Source organism: Chanos chanos, chromosome 7 (genome assembly GCF_902362185.1).
Source record: "Chanos chanos chromosome 7, fChaCha1.1, whole genome shotgun sequence".
Lineage (NCBI taxonomy): Eukaryota > Metazoa > Chordata > Actinopteri > Gonorynchiformes > Chanidae > Chanos > Chanos chanos.
The window spans coordinates 11,957,038-11,981,020 of NC_044501.1; the positions used below are offsets into that span (position 1 = coordinate 11,957,038).

General features: G+C 40.6%; 1 protein-coding gene across 1 annotated transcript; it reads left to right on the top strand.

The window, feature by feature from the left end:
• Positions 1–18,748: 18,748 nt before the first annotated feature.
• Positions 18,749–19,910, top strand: dlx2b (distal-less homeobox 2b). The gene is made up of 3 exons (XM_030780545.1): positions 18,749–19,067; positions 19,182–19,366; positions 19,581–19,910. Exons 1-3 carry the CDS (start codon positions 18,749–18,751, stop codon positions 19,908–19,910), a joined length of 834 nt encoding a protein of 277 aa, XP_030636405.1.
• Positions 19,911–23,983: the final 4,073 nt, after the last annotated feature.

A 23,983-nucleotide genomic window follows, 5' to 3' on the forward strand; every position in this document is an offset into this window, starting at 1 on the left:
CAAACATAAGAACGTAAAGGTGAAAGACAGCTGAGTTCTGAAGGACACCATAGTGACTGGACTTCAGGGAGGTTTTCTTCTAAGTGGCTCGGTCCTCTCCGCGTTTATTTCTTTTACTCTGGTTTTCAAGACCTCAGGCTATATGATGCAGTTATTGCCTTCTCTTGAGGGTTAGGGATGACTGAGGGTGTTCACTGACTAAGCTCCCCGCCCCTCCTATCTCCCACCCGTCTCCACCCAGTTTGTAAGCAACCACTGCTGCGCATCAACCTGCCGTTACCATAGATCATATCTGCTGTTGTTTACCAAACAACATTGTAAGAACTAAAGTATTTCGAGAGTCTTTAAGATATTTCAAAAATTGCAACCAAGTGCATAACATTTCACTATATATTAAAATGGCATGTTTGAAATCGCAGTTGAGCCGCATTCATCTCGGTACCACATATTGTTATGTATGTACAGTGTTGTAACGTGTTGCTGAGTTGTCAAACGCGAGCTCCACAGTCTCCAACGGAAGTACTTAAATGGATCCCTGACAAAGTCGAATCAGCATTGTGTAAACTACGTCGCGGTATGGGACTGAAAGGTGAAATAACTCAACAGGTTGTGTCCATCTTTTGCTCCTACAACTTAAATCTCTGTCTCTCTCTTCCTGACCAGGACAGCTCTGTGCTTACTCATCGATAAGGACCAAACTGGATAAAAAGAAATCTCCTAAAGCCAAGTCACGGAGGCACAGTCAAGTATGATATGGACAGTCCTAATATTGGTGCAACATATAGCTTTGTAATAGATATAGGAATATCATTTTACAATTTTATAGTTGAAGAAGAGATAAACTTGAACCCCTGACAGTGTGAACTTTTACAAGTGGTGCTCTCCCATATTTTCTCAAACTTGGCTCCTGCCTGGTATTAACCCACAGCAACCCCTTAACAAATGGGACATCAGAACAATATGGGTATTGTGACCACCTACAAGTATAAATCTACCTTTGTTGTTTCGTGCCACCATTAGTAGGCTGGGGAGGGGAGAGAGAGAGAGAGAGAGAGAGAGAGAGAGAGAGAGAAAGCTGGGCAAAATATCAAAACATCAGTTGTTTCAAAGGAATTTAGAAGTTCTCTGCCAAAGCTCCTCTATTATGTCAAAGGAAGAACAACTGACCTCACCAGTGTACTTTGTTTTGTACAATATAATATAATCTAATATAATATAATGTATGTGTTATTTAATTTATGTTGTTTTATATATATATATATATATATATATATATATATATATATATGTGTGTGTGTGTGTGTGTGTGTGTGTGTGTGTGTATTACATCACAATTACTGAAACAAACAAGTCAACAGACACACATATTCTTTAGAGTCAGTACATTGTGTCAGATATATTTAGAGTTCTCGTTTTACACACTAACTGAATCAGAGATGCTTCTGTAGGCATGAGGATGAAGTCACATGCATACTGTTTAGGGTGCTCATTTTACAGAGCGACTTTACTTTTCTTCGGAGAAAACGAACAATGCTTGCTTTGCAAAGTATCTGGAATGGTACAGTGGTACGTGTACAGTGTACAAGGGAAATGGATGAAGGAGGCCAAGTTCACATACCCAGGTCAAGCTCAGAGTACAGATAATCATATCACACACTGCGTTTGTGCTTTGACCTGTCGTTACAAATGTGGCATTGTACTGGTTTAGTTAAACCGTTAGAATGATATAAACCTATGGTGACTTCATACTTTACCGTACGTTTAAGGTATAGACATTCCACAGAGCAGTCTTTTTGAGCAAATTCATAATCCATACATTGTTTGAAATATGTCGGTTTAGAATCTATTTATATATAGATATATTTTTATTATTTGAAATGTTAGAGTTTATGCAGTGTTTTATCAGTATTATATGAAACGAATGATAACTATCTTTAACTACTGATGGCATAACTGAATACTGTCAATTATTAATTGCATATAGGGCAGATCATGTGGGACTGAGTAAAAAACTGTGTATGGTGAAAAAATGTAAGAAATGATCAGTCACACAATGATTACACGGGACATGAAATCAAAGACATTAAAACAACTGGCAGAGAGAGGGAAAATGCTGGGGGGGGAAATCTAAATCAGGTTCAGATTAAAAAGAATATTTTCTACTTCCTCTCTGTGGCATTTGTTTGTGGATTTTCCAATTGTTTGAGATATCTGTTTGGACAAAAGTATTTTACTGGCATAAGCACACCTGTTTTTCCATTTTCACCTCCCTTTAGGCTTCTCTTCTGAGCTAAACGTTTCACGGTACGGAAGCTGAGTGGACATTGTGCAGTATATTGTTTTATTCACTAAGGTGAACGTTACCCTGCTGCAGTGCAGTCCACTGAGTCAGAAACACAGTCAGCTGGTTACAAAGCATCAGCAAAGGTAATTTAACACAGCCAACGGGCACTGATTTATGATCAGTCACCCTGTTCTGTGGCCACACCCTGCCCTGAGAAGGAACATTCATCCATCTACATCCTCTCTGTGTCTCTCTCTCTCTCTCTCTCTCTCTCTCTCTCTCTCTCTCTCTCTCTCTCTCTCTCTCACTCTCTCTCACTCTCTCTCTCTCGCTCTCTTTCTCTCTCTCTCTCGCTCTCTTTCTCTCTCACTCTCTCTCTTTCCCTCTTTCTCTCTCACTCTCTCACTTTCTCTCGCTCTCACTCTCTCACTTTCTCTCTATCTCTCTCTCTCTCTCTCTCTCTCTCTCTCTCTTTCTCTCTCACTCTCTCTCTCGCTCTCTTTCTCTCTCTCTCTCTCTCGCTCTCTTTCTCTCTCACTCTCTCTCTTTCTCTCTTTCTCTCTCACTCTCTCACTTTCTCTCGCTCTCTCTCTCTCTCTTTCTCTTTCACTCTCTCACTTTCTGTCTCTCTCTCTCTCTCTCTCTCTCTCTCTCTCTCTCTCTTTGTGCTCTCTTTGTGCTGCCTTTGTATGAAGGTGAGGTACATGAGGGCCTTAAAGGAGGTAAGAGAGCACCATAGGGCCATAGCGACATATAAGCACATGTCTCACTTTGACCCAGGCGTGGGGGTGGGTTGCCCTTTCTGTTCTAGGACAGAAACTGTACAACATGTGTTTACAGAATATTCACGGTTTTTGGACTCCTACACAGACTCTGTATGAAACTGGGTTTAACATTCACATTCGGACTCTTTATACTGGGGCCGCGGTACACTTCTGTACAGTGGTTTAAGTGGTGTCTGGTGAATTTTATCTTTGGTCAGGCTAAACTGGCTTTTTGGCGCACAAGAAGAAATAGTATAAAGGGGGAGGGCCTCACAGACCCAGTTACAATGTTTACATGTTTGGTTTCAGCTCGCCTTAGAGTGGAATTTGAATATTTTAAACGTATTAATGATTTGAGGACTTTTCTGAATGTATGGTGTGTTGAAAATGTGTTGTGCTCTGTTGTTAACGGAGTGCTTTATATCTCCTTATGAAGAATGGAATGTGCATCTTGTGCATACATTTTGAGGTGACGGGTGGAGTGGGGATTTTTCTGTAGGGGGAGGGGGGGGGGGGGGGGGGGGGGGGGGGTTGTATCACATAATATGGACAGAATCAAGATGGATTTATTGATGTATTAAAGGCAATGTAAAATCTCAAAATCTCTCTCTCGCTCACTCTCTCTTTCTCTCTGTCTCTCTCTCTCTCTCTCTCTTTCTCTCTATCTCAACATGTCTTTCTCCCCTTATTGACCTACGTGTTCAGGTCTTTAGCTTTTAAAGTGTGTCGAAATCGAGTGCCTCGGGCTGTCAGTGTACAGCGATGTCTGGGCGTGTTCTCATTAAGGCAAAACATCTGATCTCTTCTGTCTTCACCCACTCTTCCTCTCCCTTCCCCCCATTCATCCATTCATCCATCCATCCATCCATTCCTCCCTCTTTTCCCGAACCCCAGCACTCAGTATTCACACCCATCTCTGTGTCAATGTGAAACGTTGCCCAAAGCCCTGAATCGGTAAACACCCCACCCACCGACACGCACCTCAGTCCTGTCAGTGATGAAGCCAAATAAAACAATGTGTTTATGACACTAATTTTGTCTTCTACCATTTTTTGCATACAGCTGGACGTTTGGGTAAGGTCGCATTTGAAGTATCTTACAGTGGTAAGAACCTATTTTGTTGAATCTCTTGACTCAGAAGTTGTGCATAATATAAATATATATTTTTTTAAAAAAAGACATTTTCTAATTGTTATGAAGGGTTTCAAACCTTAAGTTCCACAGAATTAAAAAAAAAAATCCACAGACAAGCTAGTTTTTTAGAGTCTCATAAAACAGGCTGTGAATGTTTTAAACAGACAGGGGCTGTTTAAATTCACCGAGGTGTCTCTCTCTGAAAAGTGAACTGGATCAGAGGTATGTCAGAGTTTTCTCGTCCTGACATGCCCACTGAAATAGAAAGAAAAAGAACACTTCACTTCTCACCCCAGCGATGTCTGAGAAGAACCAGCAGTGTTTATGCCGCATCCATACATTTATGAACACGCGTGAGAATGACCTTATCACGATCTAGGACGGTTTAGGACTTAGCGGAGATATTTTCCAAAAGGGATTCCACCTGTCCACGTCTATTAAATGTACTTCCCGAGTAACATACTGCTTGCCTTGTTACCTGAGCAGTTGATCAGTTATATGGGGCTTACTTAGCACTACTTGGAAGGTTTCAAAACACACTGTATGTTTTGTTGTTGTTGTTATTGTTGTTGTGGTTTTTTTATTATTATTATTATTATTTTTTTCATTTTTTTTTTTTACCAGGACTTGGTCCATGGACTTGTTGCAGCTTGGAGGTTTTTCTGGGTGTGACTGAGAAAATGTTTCAACATCAATTCTTCAGAAATTGACAAATCACTTTCCTGTTGCCTGTAAAGAGATGAAATCTTTTTTTTTTTCATTTTTAATCTATAAATGAATCAATAAAATGATAGAGGAAGATAGACTACTTAAATTTCTTCAGGTTGTAAATCGTGTTCTTTCCCCATCACTGATGGAACAGTGAAAGTGTGACTGGTTTTCGGGGACGTCTTGAGAATACTGATTGGATCCGTGTGCCAGTGTTTAACCTCTATGACTAAAACATGAAGGCAGTATTGACGGCCCACTTATCCATAGGGAAAACTGGACCAATTGCATGTACTAACTAAAGTCTGTCATGAGCTACATCATGAAAGGCTTACCATAAATTGAGTTCAGTTTTATTTGCATCACACATTTTCAAATGGATAATGTTCCTGAGCAGATTTACGGAGTAAGAGAACTCAGAGCGCATGAGGAAAAATGAAGTAAACATTTATAATAAAAATAAATAACTCAGTTAGCCAACTGATTACCACATTAATGTAATGCAAACGCCAGTTCACTTTCTTCCTTTTCTGAAATGAACTGTATTGTAGAGACAGTTTCAAATTACTGACAGAATCGTTGATTTCATGTTTGTTCTATGAACAAAGACAAATGTGACTGAATGTGATTAGTATACATATTAGCTTGGTGTAAGGTATATTAGAGTATACTGAGAAACATGTCTTCTCCCTGAGGCTGCAGCACTGAGAGCAGGTGTGGACAGGCCTCTCTCCTCCTCCCCCCTATTGATTATTGACTGGAGATTGATGTCTTTCTCTCAACAAGCCCAGATACCCTGGAGTGTCTAGAGAGACTACTCTCTCTCTCTCTCTGTCTCTGTCTCTCTCTCTCTCTTTCTCTCGCTCTCTCAGGTTGAGGTTGCTATGACGCTATGTGTCATTTAATCTGAGAACAAAAGTCCAGCTGTTCCTCTGATTCATATCGTTCTCCAATTACTGAAGGAGAATGTGTGTGTGCGTGTGCGTGTGTGCGCGCGCGTGTGTCTGTGTACGCGTGTTACACGTTAAGGAGAGTACCTCCACAATTATCTGTCTGTACAGTACAGAGCATGTGATTCAATTTAAAGTTTTAAAACTAATGAAATCTACACATTACAAGTGACATACCTCTTCAGATGACACACAGATAAAATACCAGCCCTGGTTCTTCAAACGATTCCTTCACTGTGGAGAGCTTTTTATGTGTTACAGGTTCTATGTTTCACAGATTTTCTCTCTGGTACAAGAGGAGAACCAACAGCTGTTGATACCACCCCTTGTACACACACACACACACACACACACACACACACACACACGCACACACACAAATTAACTACAAGTTCCATAGATAATAGCATTTCCTACACTTTATATCCATATATTTTCTACCATCGAGCACACTGACTGATTTATGTGTTCTGAATATTTGCCTAAGCCTTCACTGGACTGAGGCCAGGCTACCTTAACTACCTCACTCACACATCTGGACCGCATTCTTCATTCTCTCCATATCTCTCCTCTGCTCTCCTTTTCTCTTCTTTCATCCCTCTTTTCTACCTCTTTATATAACCGAGTCAGAAATAAAAAAAAATCGATAACGGTGTCACATCGGCTACAGCAAGTGTTGAACCGTAAAGAAAGGACCAGAACAATCTTTAGACATATTCTGATACATTCCATGACTGGTTAATGATTGTGGTGCAAGTGACTCTGATAACAGACATTGAATAGTTCCTACTGATGTTAGCCTAGGAGTTGGTGTGGATCCCTTTAAAATGTTTACAGCAGGGTTGAACCTATGATGCAGTATATTTGAAAGCCTTATAAAAGCCTTATAAATCACCAAAGTCAGGTATTATAGATGCAAAATATATTCATTGTGTAGTATAGTTCCTACATATATGTTGGTATAGCTAAACTTTATACATTATACTTCCTTAAAATATGAAGTCAAATGGACTGTGACTGGTATTTCAGGCAAACAAAGTTCATTTCAACGTGGTATTTGAGCCATTTTACAAATATACGTGTATTACGCCAATTGACATGTACAAGCTTATTTTGTAGTTGGAAGGAAAATGGAGAAGTGTAAAGAAAGAAAAGTGGATTAATTGTATTAGGCCTGTCCTCTTCACAATCAGTGTGAGTGTGTTCTCAGAGCGGGACAAGACAGACAGAGTCACTGCCCTCTTCCTCAGTCATTCGTCTGAGATCCTGTCAGTCATTATCTGCCCGGCTGTTATGAATCACTGCCAAAGGTTAAAAACAAACAAAAAAAAACCCTCCACATTTTTAAGGGGGTTGGTTTGATTTTTTTAAAACAAGTAAGTTAAGACAATGTTCTGTCCATTGTCAGTGCCGGTCAGCGTGTAAATTTGACCACACATGCTTTTACACACACACACACACACACACACACACACACAGATGCACAACAAAAAGAAGAAGAAGACATAAGGGGCCATGGTAACAGGAGATGGTTCTGTTAAAAATTTCACCCCCAACGCATTCCTGACTAGTCGATCACAGGCAAGAGTGGTGTGTGTGTGTGTGTGTGTGTGTGTGTGTGTGTGTGTGTGTGTGTGAATAGGCTGGTTGAGTCCTTTGTCTCCAGACAGTATTCTATCCTGGGCAGACCAAAGGAGCCAACACAAAACATTCTGGGACATGGGCCCTTTGTTTCTGGTGCCAGCCCTTGACTTCCAGCCTGTGCCTCTCTGAATCTGAACTACACCCAGCAGCTACATTAATGCTGATCTAGGATCAAATCTTTTCCATCCTAATCTTCATCATTACTGTTACGACATTAAAGGTACAACCGACCTCAAGTCAGCTTCACAAACTGCTGTCTATCTTGATCATTTGAAACAAATCAATGTTCAGTTGACAGCACTAAGCTTAAAATGAAATGGAATTAAATAAGTATCTTCAATATCATTCAGATGTTTAATTGAAACTTTGAGCACTAGTAAATGAACACTGTAGAATACGTGCGCTAACAAAGAAACAAAAAAAGGTTATAAAAAAAAAAAAGGTATCACATCCATAGAAAAATATAGGCATAGACTTTGTTAAAAGAGTGACGTCAAATGAAGAATGATGTTAAAAGAGTGAACCTCTTCAGATCTGGTGAAGCATTGACTCACTGAAGTAGAATTAAACATAACAGGACAAGTGGAAAGTGTGGTCTGGCCCAAAGAGGAAGATGGTCAGTAGGAAAAAAAAAAGACCGAACGTAACACTGAATAGAACTCAAATGATGAATTATATCCTGTTCTTTGTTCTACTATCCGAACACACAGCGAGCGTGTGTGTGTGTGTGTGAGTGTGTGTGTGTGTGTGTGTGTGTGTGTGTGTGTGTGTGTGTGTGTGTGTTTTATAGTCCTTGCCCATGGCACAGGGTGTACTAGATGAGTCACATATTATTCTTTACATAACCATTTAACATGGAAGGCATTTAAATGTGTATGCATGTGTGCCTGCGTGCGTATGCATAGGTTTGTGTTTGCGTGTGTGTGTGTGTGTGTGTGTGTGTGTGTGTGTGTGTGTGTATACGGTGTTTGGAACCCAGTGAGGCTCGGTCGTGTGACCTTCAACCTTGGTGTGGTTGTTCTCAGATATTTGCCTCCTGCTCCGACGCAGTTTGGTTGAAGCTCAAGACTTCCTTCCACTTGTTATTGTCTGTGGCGACTGGCCATTTCGCTATTGTCGTTAAAAATAAATTCTCCTCGGAAAAAGTCTAGTTTTGATACCGAGCTGGGGAAACACGTTTGGACACACCAGCAGAAAAAGGTTTATAAACGAACGTGAACCTTCACCTGGGGCCTCTGTCTATGGCATATATGTGTTTCCCAGTTTTCCCATCATGCATCCAATAAATAAATTCTGTGATAAAAAAAGGCTTCAGTCAACTTTAAAATGAATTGGCAAAGTGCAGTCGTTCATTTCAGAACAGTCTACACCCTTCATATATTAAAATGTGTGAAGACAAGTTTCAGAAAACACTTACAACACCCATTTTTAAAGGATAATTTTTGAATCTCTGTTACTCTCCAAAGATAGCACATAAATATGTGCGAGACATTTAGCTAATTAACAAATGTGTTTTGATATGTCATAAACCAAGATGGTTATCCAATAAAAATAATAAAATTCCAAACTAAACTGAATGCTAGGAATGTAGTTTAGGGCTTAAGGTGGAGTTTTGTGGTTTTGTGTGGGTGACTGTATTTGAACCTGACACCTTAGTCTGTTCGTCTGACACTGGGTTTTGTTCCCCATAATGATTTCACATTTGTCACACAGAGAGAGAGAGAGAGAGAGAGAGAGAGAGAGAGAGAGAGAGAGAGAGAGAGAGAGAGAGAGAGAGAGAGAGAGAGAGAGAGAGTGTGTGTGTGTGTGTGTGTGTGTGTGTGTGTGTGTTCAATCTCCTTGTTTCCCTCTGTTATCTACTGGGAAAAGGAAAACAGAGCCGACATGAATCTCAAAGTACAATGCCAACAAACCAGTTTTCCGTGCAGTTGTAGAAAGCAAAGTTAAACACACAAACACACAGAAGTAGACCAAAAGACCCGAGGGCATTAAATTTACCCACAGTTTGTTTTCTTGACAAAGGTGTTAAACTCTGCTTGGACACGTGAAGGCAAATCTACTCTGAAGTGGTGAGTCTTGTTCAGCCTCTCTGCACAACAGTAAACTTACTGAGGTACAGTGTAAGCTTTGCTTGGTCAGGACATGACACCCACTTCACTCTGGTTCTCTTTTTTGGTGTTAAATTTAATTCTTAATCAGACAAGAGAGCTAAAAAAAAAAAAAAAAAAGTCTTTATTGTTCTGCAGGCATGCAGAACAATAAAGTTATAAAAGGCAGATAAAGAGGTCTCTTATTCAAATGGGCACGGAGGAGAGAGAGTGAGACAGATGGAACGATAGAGAAAGGAACAGAACAACACATAGAGGGAGAGAGATAAAGAAAGAAAGAGAGAGGGAGAGACTCAAATCATGTGAACTCACTCAAAGAGAGGACATCCTATACTCCACAGAGGCCTTTACTTTGATAACTGACCTGATTTGACTTCGTTACGTGTAATAAATAGGGATTTTTAAAGGACCCACAGTGGAGTGACGTTTAAGCGTGTGTGAGTGCAGCAAGCATTCAGTACACACTGTTTTAAACAAACTCTTGGGTGAGGTGGGGGTGGGAGGGGTTTCTGAGATTCTGTAACCTGCCCCCCCCCCCACCCCCAACTACCACCCTTAATGTTTTGTTTTGTTTCTCACACCTGTGGTTAATCACACATTTTATTTTCCCATGAGTTATAAATCAGTCAAAATCTGCTTCTGTATTCATTTAACAGCACAGAAAAGCGTTGTTTGTGCCAAACACACTGATCGTAAACAAAGCGAGCCCACCGCACATATTCCGCGTTGACTGTGTTACCACACTTACCGCAAATGTTGGATACAGTCCACCGTGGAAAATAGCAAAACTGTATTGAAATGATTGGCTTACAGTAATGGAGGGAGAGATTCATCTGAAGTATAGCAGACAGGGTCTTGTCAGACACGCCCCCTCACCCTTCTCATTCTCTCTGTCAGGTAGAGAGCATTTACAGTGTATCCACACCAGGGACAGCGCAACAATAACTGCTACAATAACTGTACGTGACCCCCACGTGACGTTCTTGAACTCTACAGCACTGACTAACCCAGACTTTTGGCCGCCATTAAATGCGATTTGGGGGGGTGGGGGTGGGGGTGGGGGTGGGAGTGGGTTTAGTGGCAGATGTTCACCTAAGGGAAAAGGTTTGAGCTGACACGCAAGTCTTTCCCTTCAACTGTCTGCCACGGTCTGCACAGATAACTGAAAAAAAAATAAAAAATTCTCCAACAGCAAATGAAGGATAGAAAGTAGTTGCTGCATGTAGCTGCATAAGGACATTAGAAGAGGATGTTTTGCTTAAAGAATGGCTGACAGAAGAGTAGTCTGGTCTTGCCTCTGCAGGTATAACATGCACCTCTTGAAATGACAGCCTTCAAACCAGCAAGTAACAGCTCGTGAATTAAGCCCCCCAATAGAAATCATCAACTCTTACCGGCTCTGTTAACAGTGAGGCAATATTTTATTTATTATTTAAATAAGATTTCAAATAATACTGTGTATTACCTATTCATTTTTAGTGTGACAGTCATAGTGTAATTATCTATTTTATATCATTTAGAAACTGTTATCAAGGTTTTTTAAATCTTATGTAATATTACGCAAACCAATGCAATATTAGCTGTTTGAGCTACATGAAAGACAATGTCAAACTCACCTACCATATCCCTCCTATAATGTCTGACAAAGCCCCTGTAAAACCTTGAAGAGACATTGAGGATGTAAGTCTGGTTCACAGGTAATGAGTTTAAGCTACAACAATGCACTCCATAAAACAGCTTTAACACACTGTTAACACTAATGAGCCATAGAGAGAAGTACGACAGAAACCTAGAGGACATTGTGGTGCTATGTCTTTGGGAACCAGGACAACGTTTGTAGTCTATATGAAGGTGTAATGTATGGCTCGTACCACTGGCTAACAGCGAATTCTATAGATGACATTCTGTGATACGGTGTTAAACGAAGGGAGTAAATGATTCACCTCCAGAACCACAATCATCAACAGATACACAAACTGACTTTAAACCGTGTGTTAGAATGGCATGTGCTCGTGCCACGCCCGAGCTTGAAATTTTTACAAATGACTTGTCTGGAGCGAGTGATGGATAGAAGGATTGAGAAGGGAAAAGAAAGGATGTTCCAGACCGACAGATCGCAGGCGGGAACATAAATCCCATCATGCATGTCTGATCTGTTGACGTCGGCTGGATACACCTTTCATAAGGTGAGTGAACCCCCCCCCCCCCCACACACACACACACACACACCCCTCCCCGCTGGGCTGGGATACAGATGGGATCCTGGGTATTTTATGTACTCTGCTGCGTTTCTACGGCAACCGAAGTTCCAACACGCAGATTCAGAGGATCCTGAGTAGACTCGGGTGTGTCTCGCGACCTGTGAAGTTAAGGTAAGAGCTTAGCCAATCAGCAGCCACGCCTACCCTAAGGCTACCATCGCAAAAAAAAACACAGCCAGGTTGAGGGAAGTCTCTGTTGTGTAAAACAGTTACTTGCTGGAACAGGCCTGTTTGGAATGCTGAAGTAACCATGGCAACCTGGAATGCCACAGTTATAATAAGAACAACCAACGGGTCGCCAACAAACATCATGAATATTCAGTATCACCTCTAGATACATATTCTATATCAGTTAATAATTCAGTGATATGGAAATGATGTAATGTAGGTACTGTCACACAGCCCGTATCAACTACAGCAAACGTGATACTTTATGAACATGTTAAATATTTTCCATATCTCTTTCCATTTTCAGTCATCAGGTGAATAAGAATTTACAAAAAAAACAAAAAACACACAGAGACCACATCTAAAGCATGCTCACTCATGATATATAACTTAATTTCTTTTGTTTTATGCAAAAAAAACCCAACTTGTTAAAATATGAGAAAAGCACGTTATTTTATATCCCACACCTCCCGGCAGCAAATATAAACCGAGTGCTCTGCCAATGTATTGAATTATAATGGAATCTGATGTATTAGCTAAAAATCGAATGAAGCAGTTCACTTCAGTGAGGTCACCTGTCATGTTCTCTCTTTTAGTGTTTATAAGAACTTAATCTTGTTTCCTGTGCATAACGGTACATCCTGTCTTACTTTTCTGTATCAACTCAACGCGTCGATTATTCAGTTATCTAACGCTTATCTCCGTTTTTTTTTTTTTACGGCTTCGCGTCCTGCACCCCTCTTCCATCCTCTAACACGGCGACCAAAAAAAAAGGTAAACGGCACCAGTTTCTTTGCCAGGCGGTGGGAGGTTGGTTTCTGCGTTCTTCTGTGAAATACCTGCACCCGTTCGCAGGAGTAGCCTTACAGTACATACACTGTCGAATTAGTTCACCTCAAAAACGAGGACAGAGCAAACATACCGCGTAATCTGTCTTCTTTTTTTTTTATATCCTTTTTCCCGCATTCTTTGTGGGGGGGTTTCTTTTTTCCTTTTTTTTTTTTGGATTACAAATGTGTAGGACGACATGCCAAATAGCTCAGGATTGCAATATTCACTGCTTTTGCCAGACTACAATTTAGAAGGAGCCATTGGACCTCCATTTGAACACAAATGTAATTACAAAAGCGCACTGGCAGGAGAGAGGCTTTTACAATTTGTGTAAGTGCCAGTGTGACTAAATGTGTGGTGCATGGAATTTACTACACTAAAAGTATTGGGGTAAAAAAAAAAAAGCTGAAATTGAAGGAGTGTGAACTGGGAAGTCATCTCAGGTCTTCCACTGTGGCTTCAGTGAAGGGTAATGAAATGGTCTAACAGTAGGTGACACGTCAATGTGGCTCATTTCTCACAGTTATGTGTGTAGACCACTCATTACTCTGAGAAATTACATCCTACTGCCATTTGGCACTTTTCCAATCTCTCTCTCTCTCTCTCTCTCTCTCTCTCTCTAATGTTCTTTTGGTGTTTATGGTGTCCTCAAGACTCCAGTCAGACGAGACAGGGACCAACAGACAGCGAAATTCATTAAGTCCAAAAAGCTATTAGCCTGTCTTGTGAACTTGTGAACTCTCCTGACATAAGGCTTGTGTCAATCATTTTCTGACAGCTTTCATATCTGATGTGAGAACGACACGGTAAGTCCTATGTGAACAAACAACTAACACTACAACCCCAGTCATCTGAAAAGATCAACAATTACGAGAGAATATTTCAATACCACCCTGACCCCCCCCCCCTTCTCTCATTGGTTGAGAGTGATGAGCTCATTTTATCAGCACCCAATAAGACTCATCAATCAGTTAATGAAGTTAAAAAAACATATTTGTCACTCATTTCCTCACAGCACTGCAGCACCGATACTGTTATGAAGGTAAAATATCTTCTTGTGTTTACTTGCAGTCTGGAGAAAGTTATGAAACTAAGCAGTAACTCGGCTATCTGTTCTGGGTCATGCAGTCATACATTGCTGGAGCATCTTTGCAGCAGATTTCAGTAAATCTGTTTCCCATTACCATACCTTAACATGCCAGTCTGTGTTGTAATAATGCACACTGAAGGAGCCTATGCCTCTGATGTTATCCACAGCTTAACATGTGAATGCCCCACCCATTCTGTGATGAACACTACAAGATACGCTGTCCCTCTATGAGGAACTTAATGCATATGTTGATTAAGTGTAAATGTCATGTTAATCTAGAGAAGACTAATATAGATACAGATATTCTCTCTCTCTCTCTCTCTCTCTCTCTCTCACTGGCACGGATGCCTGTGTCTGGCAATATGCATATGGTTACTCTACACCCTGTGCTCCCCCGCCCAGTTCAGCAGGGATCATGTGATGACGACAGCAATGAGGATAAAGTATGTCTTGTGATGAAGAAGGACCTAAAGACATTAAACAGATATTCTCATTAACACTCGTCAGGATAACTAAAAACAGAAAATTCTGGTCTTCTGCAATGAGAGCAGTGTGTCTGCGTGTGTGTGTGTGAGTGTGTGTGTGTTTCACTTCAGTTGGGTACAACTTCTGTAATGTCATAAATTTAGATATTAAATGCGCCAAAAAGTCAGTTGCAAACATCCAATCATTGTGAAACACATTCAGAAAACAGCATTCTCAAAGTGCAGAGACTGCAATGATCACATCAGATTAATATTAGTCTGACAACTTTCATTTACTAAATAAGTCCAACGTGTGCCTTAGAGCGATGGAATTTGCCACTTAATCCCAACCAACGCCGACATCCCCCCACTATTTATGATAGTGCTGTTTACAACTTACGTCTGATGTTTAGCAGAAAAGACAAACACACTCAGTCCCTGTTCGTGCATTTCTGAGAGAAGTCAATAGGTTTTGTACAAGGTGAACTGAGGAAGAACTCCATTTTTTTCCACTGATGTGTTGGCCTGTCAAAACAGGCTCTTACAGACTTTTTTTTTCTTTTTACCACTCCCCAGTGGCCCAACACACACACACACACACACACACAGTCAACTGCCCCACCCTGTATACCCATCCGCCCACTCATACACACACACACACACACACACTCACACACACAAACACTTTGCTACACCCATCCCACCCGAAGGCTTTTCGTCACAAACACACATGTTGTTCTCTGCATGCACTGACAGTGCATGTGCATATCTGTTCCTTTAGTAATGCAGTAACGTACTGTGGGGAGAGACTTCACTGAACTGAAATTTTACTCTAAATCCGAGCATGGTGAATCTTTAAATTGTATCTGGAAGCGACACAATGACACCGGCATAAAATGAGAGAAAGAACAAAATGTAAAGGGAGAGAGAGAGAGAGAGAGATAGAGAGAGAGAAAGAAAGAGAGAGGGGGAGAGAGAATGGAAGAATGCAAGCACAATAGGTTAATATTTCTTTGAACTCCTGGACGGCTCAAGAGAAGATATTACACCCTCTGGCAAACAGTATGCTTACGGAGCCTGTGTCATTCCATTAGACAAAAGGTCGTCCATAAATCAGAAATCAGGAACAGAAGCGAAAACTAACGACCGACCTTACAAACACGAAATAGGATCTTATTAAGATAGGAGACATGTAGTGTCACTGTTGTCTTATCTGTCGTTATCCTGAAAAGCCTGACATTTCATTCTAATTCAGGAAATTACACACCCACAGGAAAAGCATTTTTGTACAGTATGATACAGTTTGAGAGGGCTCAATAAATGATTCACTTCCTTGTAAAGCAAATTTGATCTGAGCATGCACACAACATATCCCAGGCATGTCTGCTCTAGAGCAAGATCCAACAAAGCTCATTGCATACCAGGGACTGCTCACTCTGAAATCATTTTAAAATTACCAGAAAGATTTGGATTTTTTTTTCCCCCACCTGTTTTTGTTTGCTTGCCTAATCTAAGAATAAAGAAACAGCTGTCAGTTAAAGTAATAAGAAAACTACTCCTTACTACTGTGCAGCAAATTTTTAGAGTTTTAAAGTCAGAGGCAAGAAAAAAAAACCATCTGATGATGGAATTGGATGATAAATAAGAATTCAAGGAATGTTTTGTTTGTTTGTTTGTGTCTCTGTCTGCTAGACATCAGTCCGTAGATTGCTTCTGTTGGCAGGCATGAGCTTTTTTTTTACTGTGCGTTGGCATCAAGGTTGATCAAAGCCATGTGTATTCTTGGTTTTAAAAAAAAGTATGTACTACCTTTGAACTATTTGAGGAATTCACACAATAATATGCACTTTACTTGGCTGTACCTCCATAGTTGGAAAGCTTCATTTGACTTACAGCTGCTGTGTTAAGGGTTTTCTACTAGATAGTTCAGGAATTCTGAGAAAGTGTATCTGGATCCACAATAAAAGTGATCACACAAGAAAGAAACCTTTGTGTTAAATGAGTTACAAAGAGGAAATTCTTCACTTCTCTCTGCGTTCCTAAACTGTTTGTTAAAGGCTGATGTTGCCTAGGTAAGCATTTGTGACTGTCTCATCACGGGCAATTTCCAAGCCCAGCCATGTCCCAAACCGTAACCATGACAACAAGGGTACATTCTGAGGCACTGATCGTGTTGTACCGTGTACTTCAGTGCGGAAGGGCGTGGTACATGGTCTTCTGTGGTCTAAACGTCATATTCGAGGAGCTCAAGAAAAAAAAGTGTGGCTTGCGCCATCTAGTGGTTGTAGGCCCTCAGGCAACAAATACAGTTTCCAAATTGAAAAGTACGAACTCCTCTGACTGACTGTGGCGCATGCCTTCACACGTCTTTTTTTCACTCTGACTTTTTGAGGTTCTCTTGATATTCCAGCAGCAACAGTGACAATATTGATGAATATCTGTCATTTTAATCACTCTTTGCAATGAAAAAATTAGCACATCGGTGCACTGGTATTAGATGTACAGTGTTTCCATCAACTTTCCAACACTTGAACCACAGTAAGGTCTCGAGCAATGAGACTACTGCTTCTGGAAAATTCCATTTGAACTGCAGAAATCAAATGAACAACTACCCAGATTTTAGCCGAAACTAGACTTGGAAGGGGGAAAAATTCAAAAGTCATCGAATGTTAAGCACATTAAGCGCAAGAGAGACTTGGCATTACCATGAGATGGCGCTAAAACCATATTCAGCGACGACGACAAAAAAAAAAACATTTTTTAGGAAATACAGCGACCTCTACGGAAGTAATAATGAGGCAACAAGATTACGGACTGTGATAAAATCATCTCTCTGACATACTTGAGGCACTACAGTAGAGATAGCCCACTTCGAGTGGTGTACAGTAATTATACACCATTATTCAGTTGCTGAGATCGTCACCGTAACAATTACCGTCCAGGCTTCAAATCCAAAACCACCAGGAGCCCAAACGCTGCACTTGGCAATTGCTGACGGTTAATATGTAGGGCAAAGTCCACACACCCTTACGATGGTGACCTGTTCTTTGTGGTGTTACAGCCTCTTTAACAATGAGAAATGTAGTGTTATTCTGTGGGTATAACGTTGGGGGATTTAGGAATTCAAACATGAAAACGTCAGGACAGTGCTTTGTTTAACACTTTCAGTCTCACGCATACACTCGCATTGCTTACCTTGAATGGATCACATAGAAGTCTACTGTACCCTGCAGAGATATACTGTAGGTCTGTCTCTGCTGTCAAAGCACAAGCTCTTGAGATAATTGACACTTGTTCAACCTGATGTGGACTTCTGTGAATGCGAGAGAAGAGTGGCGCGATGGAGCATCAAGTGGGTATTCGTCAAGTCTCTTCCCCAGTATTTAACGAAGAGTAATTGCTGTTTTGCTTACCTGTGAGTCTAGTGAGTCTGGCGCCATCTGTGATTAGTCGGTGTTGTCTGGAATGTGTCGTCTACTCTGGCCTTTCTGTGAGCCGACACTAGCGTAAAGGTAAGTAACGCCACTGATGGGCAGGTGCGTCAATGCCATAAGTAAAGCATAGGCTATATAATGATTAAAATATGGTGTCATTTTACTGGGTAATATAGCTTCAGATGCAATACTGAATATCATAAGAGCCGAGGAAATATCTGCCTATTATATTTACTACGTGCCAAATAACCAGTTTTGGTATCTTACTATGGAAGGTTTTTTCGTCAAAAGCTTGTAACAAATACATGGAATATACCCTACATGTAAAAAGTGAAAGTGGAAATCAGTGGTTTATATTTGTGTTATTTCACATCTGATATTTATTTCAGATCTGAGCCCTTTCTCACTGTATTACATGAGCCATCAATCTCCAAGTTCCAAATCGTACATAGAAATAAATATTTTCCTTGTCTAAAGTAAACAATAAAATTGCAATAAACGTACATACACAAATAGCTCATTTACCGTCACGGAAAACAAAATTGCCTAAACTGAGTATTCGCCTAAGTATTCGCCTTTGTGCGTGTCCTGCAGATGTTCTACGATGCATATTGTATTCTTTGGTTTCCCATTGGTTCTCATTCCCACATGACACCAAGTATATGGCCCGCCTGCCCGCGCTTCAGTCAGAAACGTCAGAAACGGCTTTTGAGCGCAAAGCGTCCGTCAAGGATGGGACTTTAACTTCTCATAGAACCCAACTAAACTACCTCTGCGGATTCTTTAACTTCGAAACAAGTTGTTTGCGAGTTTAGTCCAAAGACTTTGTGTTTTGTTCGATTTTTTTACGGGCAAATAAACGAAGAGGATAAACGGACTGTGTCCCTTTGCCAATTTTTCATCTCACGATGACCGCTGTTCTGGACAGCTTCGCTTCAGATATGCATTCCAACCACATTACCTCCAGTACCTTCAACACGGTGCACAAATCGCAGGATTCGCCCACGTTACCGGTGTCTACCGTCACTGACAGCAGCTTTTATAGCAGTCCACAATCCGCTCATTGCGCAGGGGCTGCTTTTGCGCCACTGGCACCTTATTCGTACCATCCCAGCAGTGTGAATAACGTACACTACAGTCCCAAATCTTATGATATTGGCTTCGGCTCCACTTATAGCGCTTATGGATCATATGGTACTAGCTCTTCTCCCACACCTACAGAACCAGGTAAGACGCTCCTACGCGTTTCTCAGACTGATAACACGGCTCAATATAATATTAATTTTATCAACATAATATGAATAAAATGCAATCTAACTAGATTCGACTTCGTTCTCGTAGAGAAAGAGGAGAGTGAACCAGAAGTCCGCATGGTGAATGGAAAACCAAAGAAGGTCCGAAAACCACGAACCATCTACTCTAGTTTCCAGTTGGCAGCACTCCAACGCAGATTTCAGAAGACCCAGTACCTCGCGCTCCCTGAGCGCGCAGAGCTCGCAGCTTCGTTGGGCCTCACGCAAACCCAGGTTAGACCAAGATTATTTCTGTTGCCCAAACCTACGATGTTATTTTTAGTTTGATAATCGTAACACCGTGAATTCCGAATATCCTTATATTATTTTCATGTTGGTCAGTTATTTATCCTCCATATGTAACATGGATTTCATTTTGATTATCATCAAAAATTATGATTTGGTGTAATTTTATTCATTTTTGTTTGCTTTGTTCGCTTGCCCATAGGTTAAGATTTGGTTTCAGAACAGACGTTCAAAATTCAAGAAGTTATGGAAAAACGGAGAGATCCCACCTGATCAGCACGTTACGTCCGGTGACTCGCCACCTTGCAGCCCCCCTCCACCCCAAACTGGCTGGGACTTTTCCCAGAACCAATCACAGAACGAAGGAGACAATAGCATGGAACAGGCCAGTGGACCTCCTAATACCACGGCCCCATCTTTCTTGACTAACTATTCCTGGTACACATCTGCGAACACCGCTACGCACCTACAGCCCGGTACCTTGATACAACCCCACCATAACCCCACAATGAGCTCAGGGGCAATATTCTAACACTGGACTAAAAGAATGACAGCATTTGTAACGGAAGGTTGACATAATCCACCTGATGGAACTGTGATGACATCACACATAGAGGACATTCATCACAGGGAAACAAACTTCGTGACTGTGGGGTCATTCTGTAGACTTTTTGCTCCAGGTGTTTATTGTGGCATTGATTTGCGCCCGTTCAAACACATCAGCGCGCATTAAATTATTTTTATATATTTATTTATTTGTTTTCATTCTGAGAGTCATCTGGTAACAACAGATTATTTTTATTAACACGCAAAAAACGGGTAGCTTTTTAAACGTGCATTGTTAACAATATTTCAGTGTACTCAGAAGAAATTACTCTTTGAATGCTGTCACAATAATCTGGGGACCGTGCCTTTTAAGGTGGACTTGATTTTTTGTTTTGCAGTCAACCTGTATTTTGTTTGTAGTTTACGGTGACTGCTTAAATAGCACAATCCACTCAAGTATTTAGAGCAAGTCGTAATATTCTAATTTATTCGAACATAAAACTACACCTGGGTGCACAAAGTATAAGATTTCCATGCAACTTGCTTTCAAGCATTGCTTTCGCACTGCAAATGTTGAACCTGGCTGCATTTTTGTGTCATGCGAAAGAAAGTGTTTTTTTGGTTGTTTAATACGTTTGCTGCATAGATTAAGACAACAGAATGTCATTTTTGACAAAAACAGATCTGCAGTGTTATGTGACAAAGTAGTGCAGGTCATATGTCACTGGTAAAAAGGTCGCTCTACAAATTAAAATCTTCAAATAAAACCAGTTTCCTCTCATCACTGACAGTAGGGAATAATGCTTTTGACGAGTTGCAGTTTAAGATCTTGCAGGAAAAAAAGGGCAATGGCGAATGGTCAGTTTCGGAACCCTAATCCATATGGTTGGCGCTTCGCCATGTATATGTGGTTCAGGGGTGGCGTTTCCCGGATTATTCGGTATGGGGATTCCGAATCACTATAAAATGTTGTAGGCTTCGAGCTGAATGAAGGGCCTGCGCCTCGAGGAAGCCAGGCATGCAGACTCGCCTTGGCATGCGCAAGAGAGGACGCGAGGGCGTTCCGTGTGCGGCTACGACTCTTCCCACTCCAGACTCACTGGAGTCAGCGCGCGCCTCTCCCAGACGTTTTATGAACGCTGCTCAACCAAAAGGAGGAAAAAAAAGAAAAACATGAAAACCGCCTCAAGCAGACCGCCCTGGAAATGTTTTCCTCGTGCCTTGCTCTATGTTCCTATACAGCCCCGGGGCTATTCTGGTGCCGGGGCTGGGACACACAAATCTTAGTGACTGAACAAGCTAGACAGTCAAATTTGGACTATTATGAGAAACAAAAATGGCCAGGGCCACTGGAATAGGTTTAAACATTACAGAACACAGAACCCCTTGTCGTTGGCCACCTTTCAAACAATCTTGTGTATTTTAAGCATTACGAAAGTCGCAAGCGTATTTCAGAGAATGTCAGTACTGGACCGGAAATTTTAAATGCAGGACTTCTTAAAATGTAATTTGTTCAACAATCTTAATCAATATTTTAGGGAGTTGCTCAGATTCAGCGTGCTAGTTGCACATCCAGTCCTTTTATTATGCCATTTGTAAATATCTGGGCTATTTGAAATTAATTGGGTGGGTCTCACTGTCGTATCAGCTTTCTGTGCAATCTCTTACCTTCGTTTAATGGAAGTAGGATCTAACATACTGTATTTGGCATAGGAACCTCTTTAAAAGGAACTCCTTTAAAGAGGCAAAAAGAACATTTGAAAGCAATCACGAAGTAAATGGCGTGTAAAAAAAAAAAAAAAGAGTCTAAAAATTGTTTAAAAATAATATCAGCTAAGTAGTTCACAATGATAATTTATGATGAGAATGACAAAATAAAGCATCTCAAATGAAGCACTCTTTGGATAAATCGATTTATTTATGTGGGTTTGCCCCTCCCAAAACAAACAAACAAGCAAGCAAACAAAAAAAGATGTGTGCTTCCTGTGCTTAGCAAATGTTGGCACCCAGTAACCTCAGTGATCATAGCGCATGACTGAAATGCCAGCATACTATTCCACACGCCACACAATCTCAAAACTGAAATACAAAGCTTGTCATAAAGAGGCTCTACTCAACTGTCAGACTGATCCCAAACAGAACCCGCATGCGCTGCATACCTAGCCAAATGCTAATCCTTTTTTTTTAAGTGATTTTTTTGGGGAAAACATAATCAGTATTTTCGGAAGTAAAGGGAGCAGTATAGATGGGTATTTATATTTAAAACGATGTGATCCTCGTGTACATAACAAATATTTGGAAGCTATGTGGACGAGAAAGAATTACATTAAGGCCGAACTTCTCTCTCGCTCTCTCTCTTTCTCCCTCTCTCTCTCTCTCTCTCTCTCTCTGTCTCCCCTAACAAAGTGAAGTCTAGTTAATAAGTAAATATAAGCCTTAAATTAGCCTCTAGTGTTCGTTTTTGACAGCCTCCAAGATAAAAAGGATGGAACATATAGTAGTTTTTTCAGTAAGTTTAACTTATGGGGAACTTTCTTAGATCAAGGGTTAGGAAATCAATAGTATCTCGTGTGATCCATAATGCAGCTTGTGTGTGGTCATAACTGAACTCAGCATTTGACCATCTAAGTCGCGGCTTTGCTTGCGGTCTCCTTGCACACATCCACACCTGCAAGCAATTTACTAACAACCATGAGAACACATAGCGCTATATGCTTCCTTTATGTAAAAGCCCTTCGAAATCTTGAACATATCTCTCGCTGTCTACCGCTCTGTCTTTCTCTCGTATTCTCGTCGTCCCCTCCCTTCATCCTTTTCTTTTGTTCGACTGAAAAGATTCCCTGAGCGGTCGAAATTGCTCATAATTGCGACAGAGAAGGGAACTGCGCGAGGATGCACAAAAGCGAAATGACTGCTATTATGATTCGATTTAATGAGCGCGAGTAGCGCTTTGCGGAACAGCACTGACCCACGCGCTTGTTCAAAGTCTTTGTCAAAAGGAAAAGGAGCAACATGGTGCAGTCGATGAAAAGCTAGAGAGATGCCGGAGAGAGAGAGCAATTTTATTTTGGCGAACAAACAAGAAAGTTCGGAATTAAAGAGATATCCAAATTGTGTATTTTCTGCATTAAAACACATTACTGGGATAAAAAATGAAATACTACTACTACTACTACTACTACAACTAATAATAATAATAATATTAATAAAAATAATTAATAGTGGCTAAATTTATTTATTAATCCATTTACTAGTCTGTATTATTAAAGTATGTAAATTATTTACTATTTACTAAATCCATAAACTCTGGATATTCAGTAGATGTTCATTTGTCCCTATGCATTAAAATAATCGACATTTACTCAGAATTTCAAGCATAAACATTTTTTAAGTCATGATGACAGCTGTGCCATTGGACTAAACGAATTATACTTTGAAACACACCAAAGACAGTGCAATACAGGAGCAGGCGGAAAGACAGCATAACATTTAAACATATACAATTTTCAGCGGCCTGTGGACAGCACGAAACTCATGGAGATCACACTGCTGTTTTGCCTTCCCAGACTTTAACTTTTTTTAAGACTCGGATCGTTGTGTTATAAAAATGTAGTTGATCCCTTTATCCAAAACAATGTTGCGTCATCGCTTTTCCCATTTTGTCTCTACTGAATGAAGAATAATCTCTGATGACTAATTATTATTTCAGATATCTGAGGACCACTTCGACACATATGCTGCTGTCAAAATTAAAAGCTTGATGTGCTATCCTTTCTCTCTCTCTCTCTCTCTCTCTCTCTCCCTCTTTGGAAGCATAAAATCATCAGGACATAACATTCGATTTTAACTGGCAGGTTCAACATTTGTCTCTGAATGAATTGCTTCATCCAAACTTTCCTTGAACGAACTACAACGGGATACGGATTTTAATCGAATAATCTTCTGGTCTTGGTGACTGAAGGTCTGTGTGGATCAAATGTGACACAAAAATGAAACAAAATGTTAGGTTATGTTATTTTTGAATGACTATTCATGTCATGGCTGAGCTATAGGCTGCAA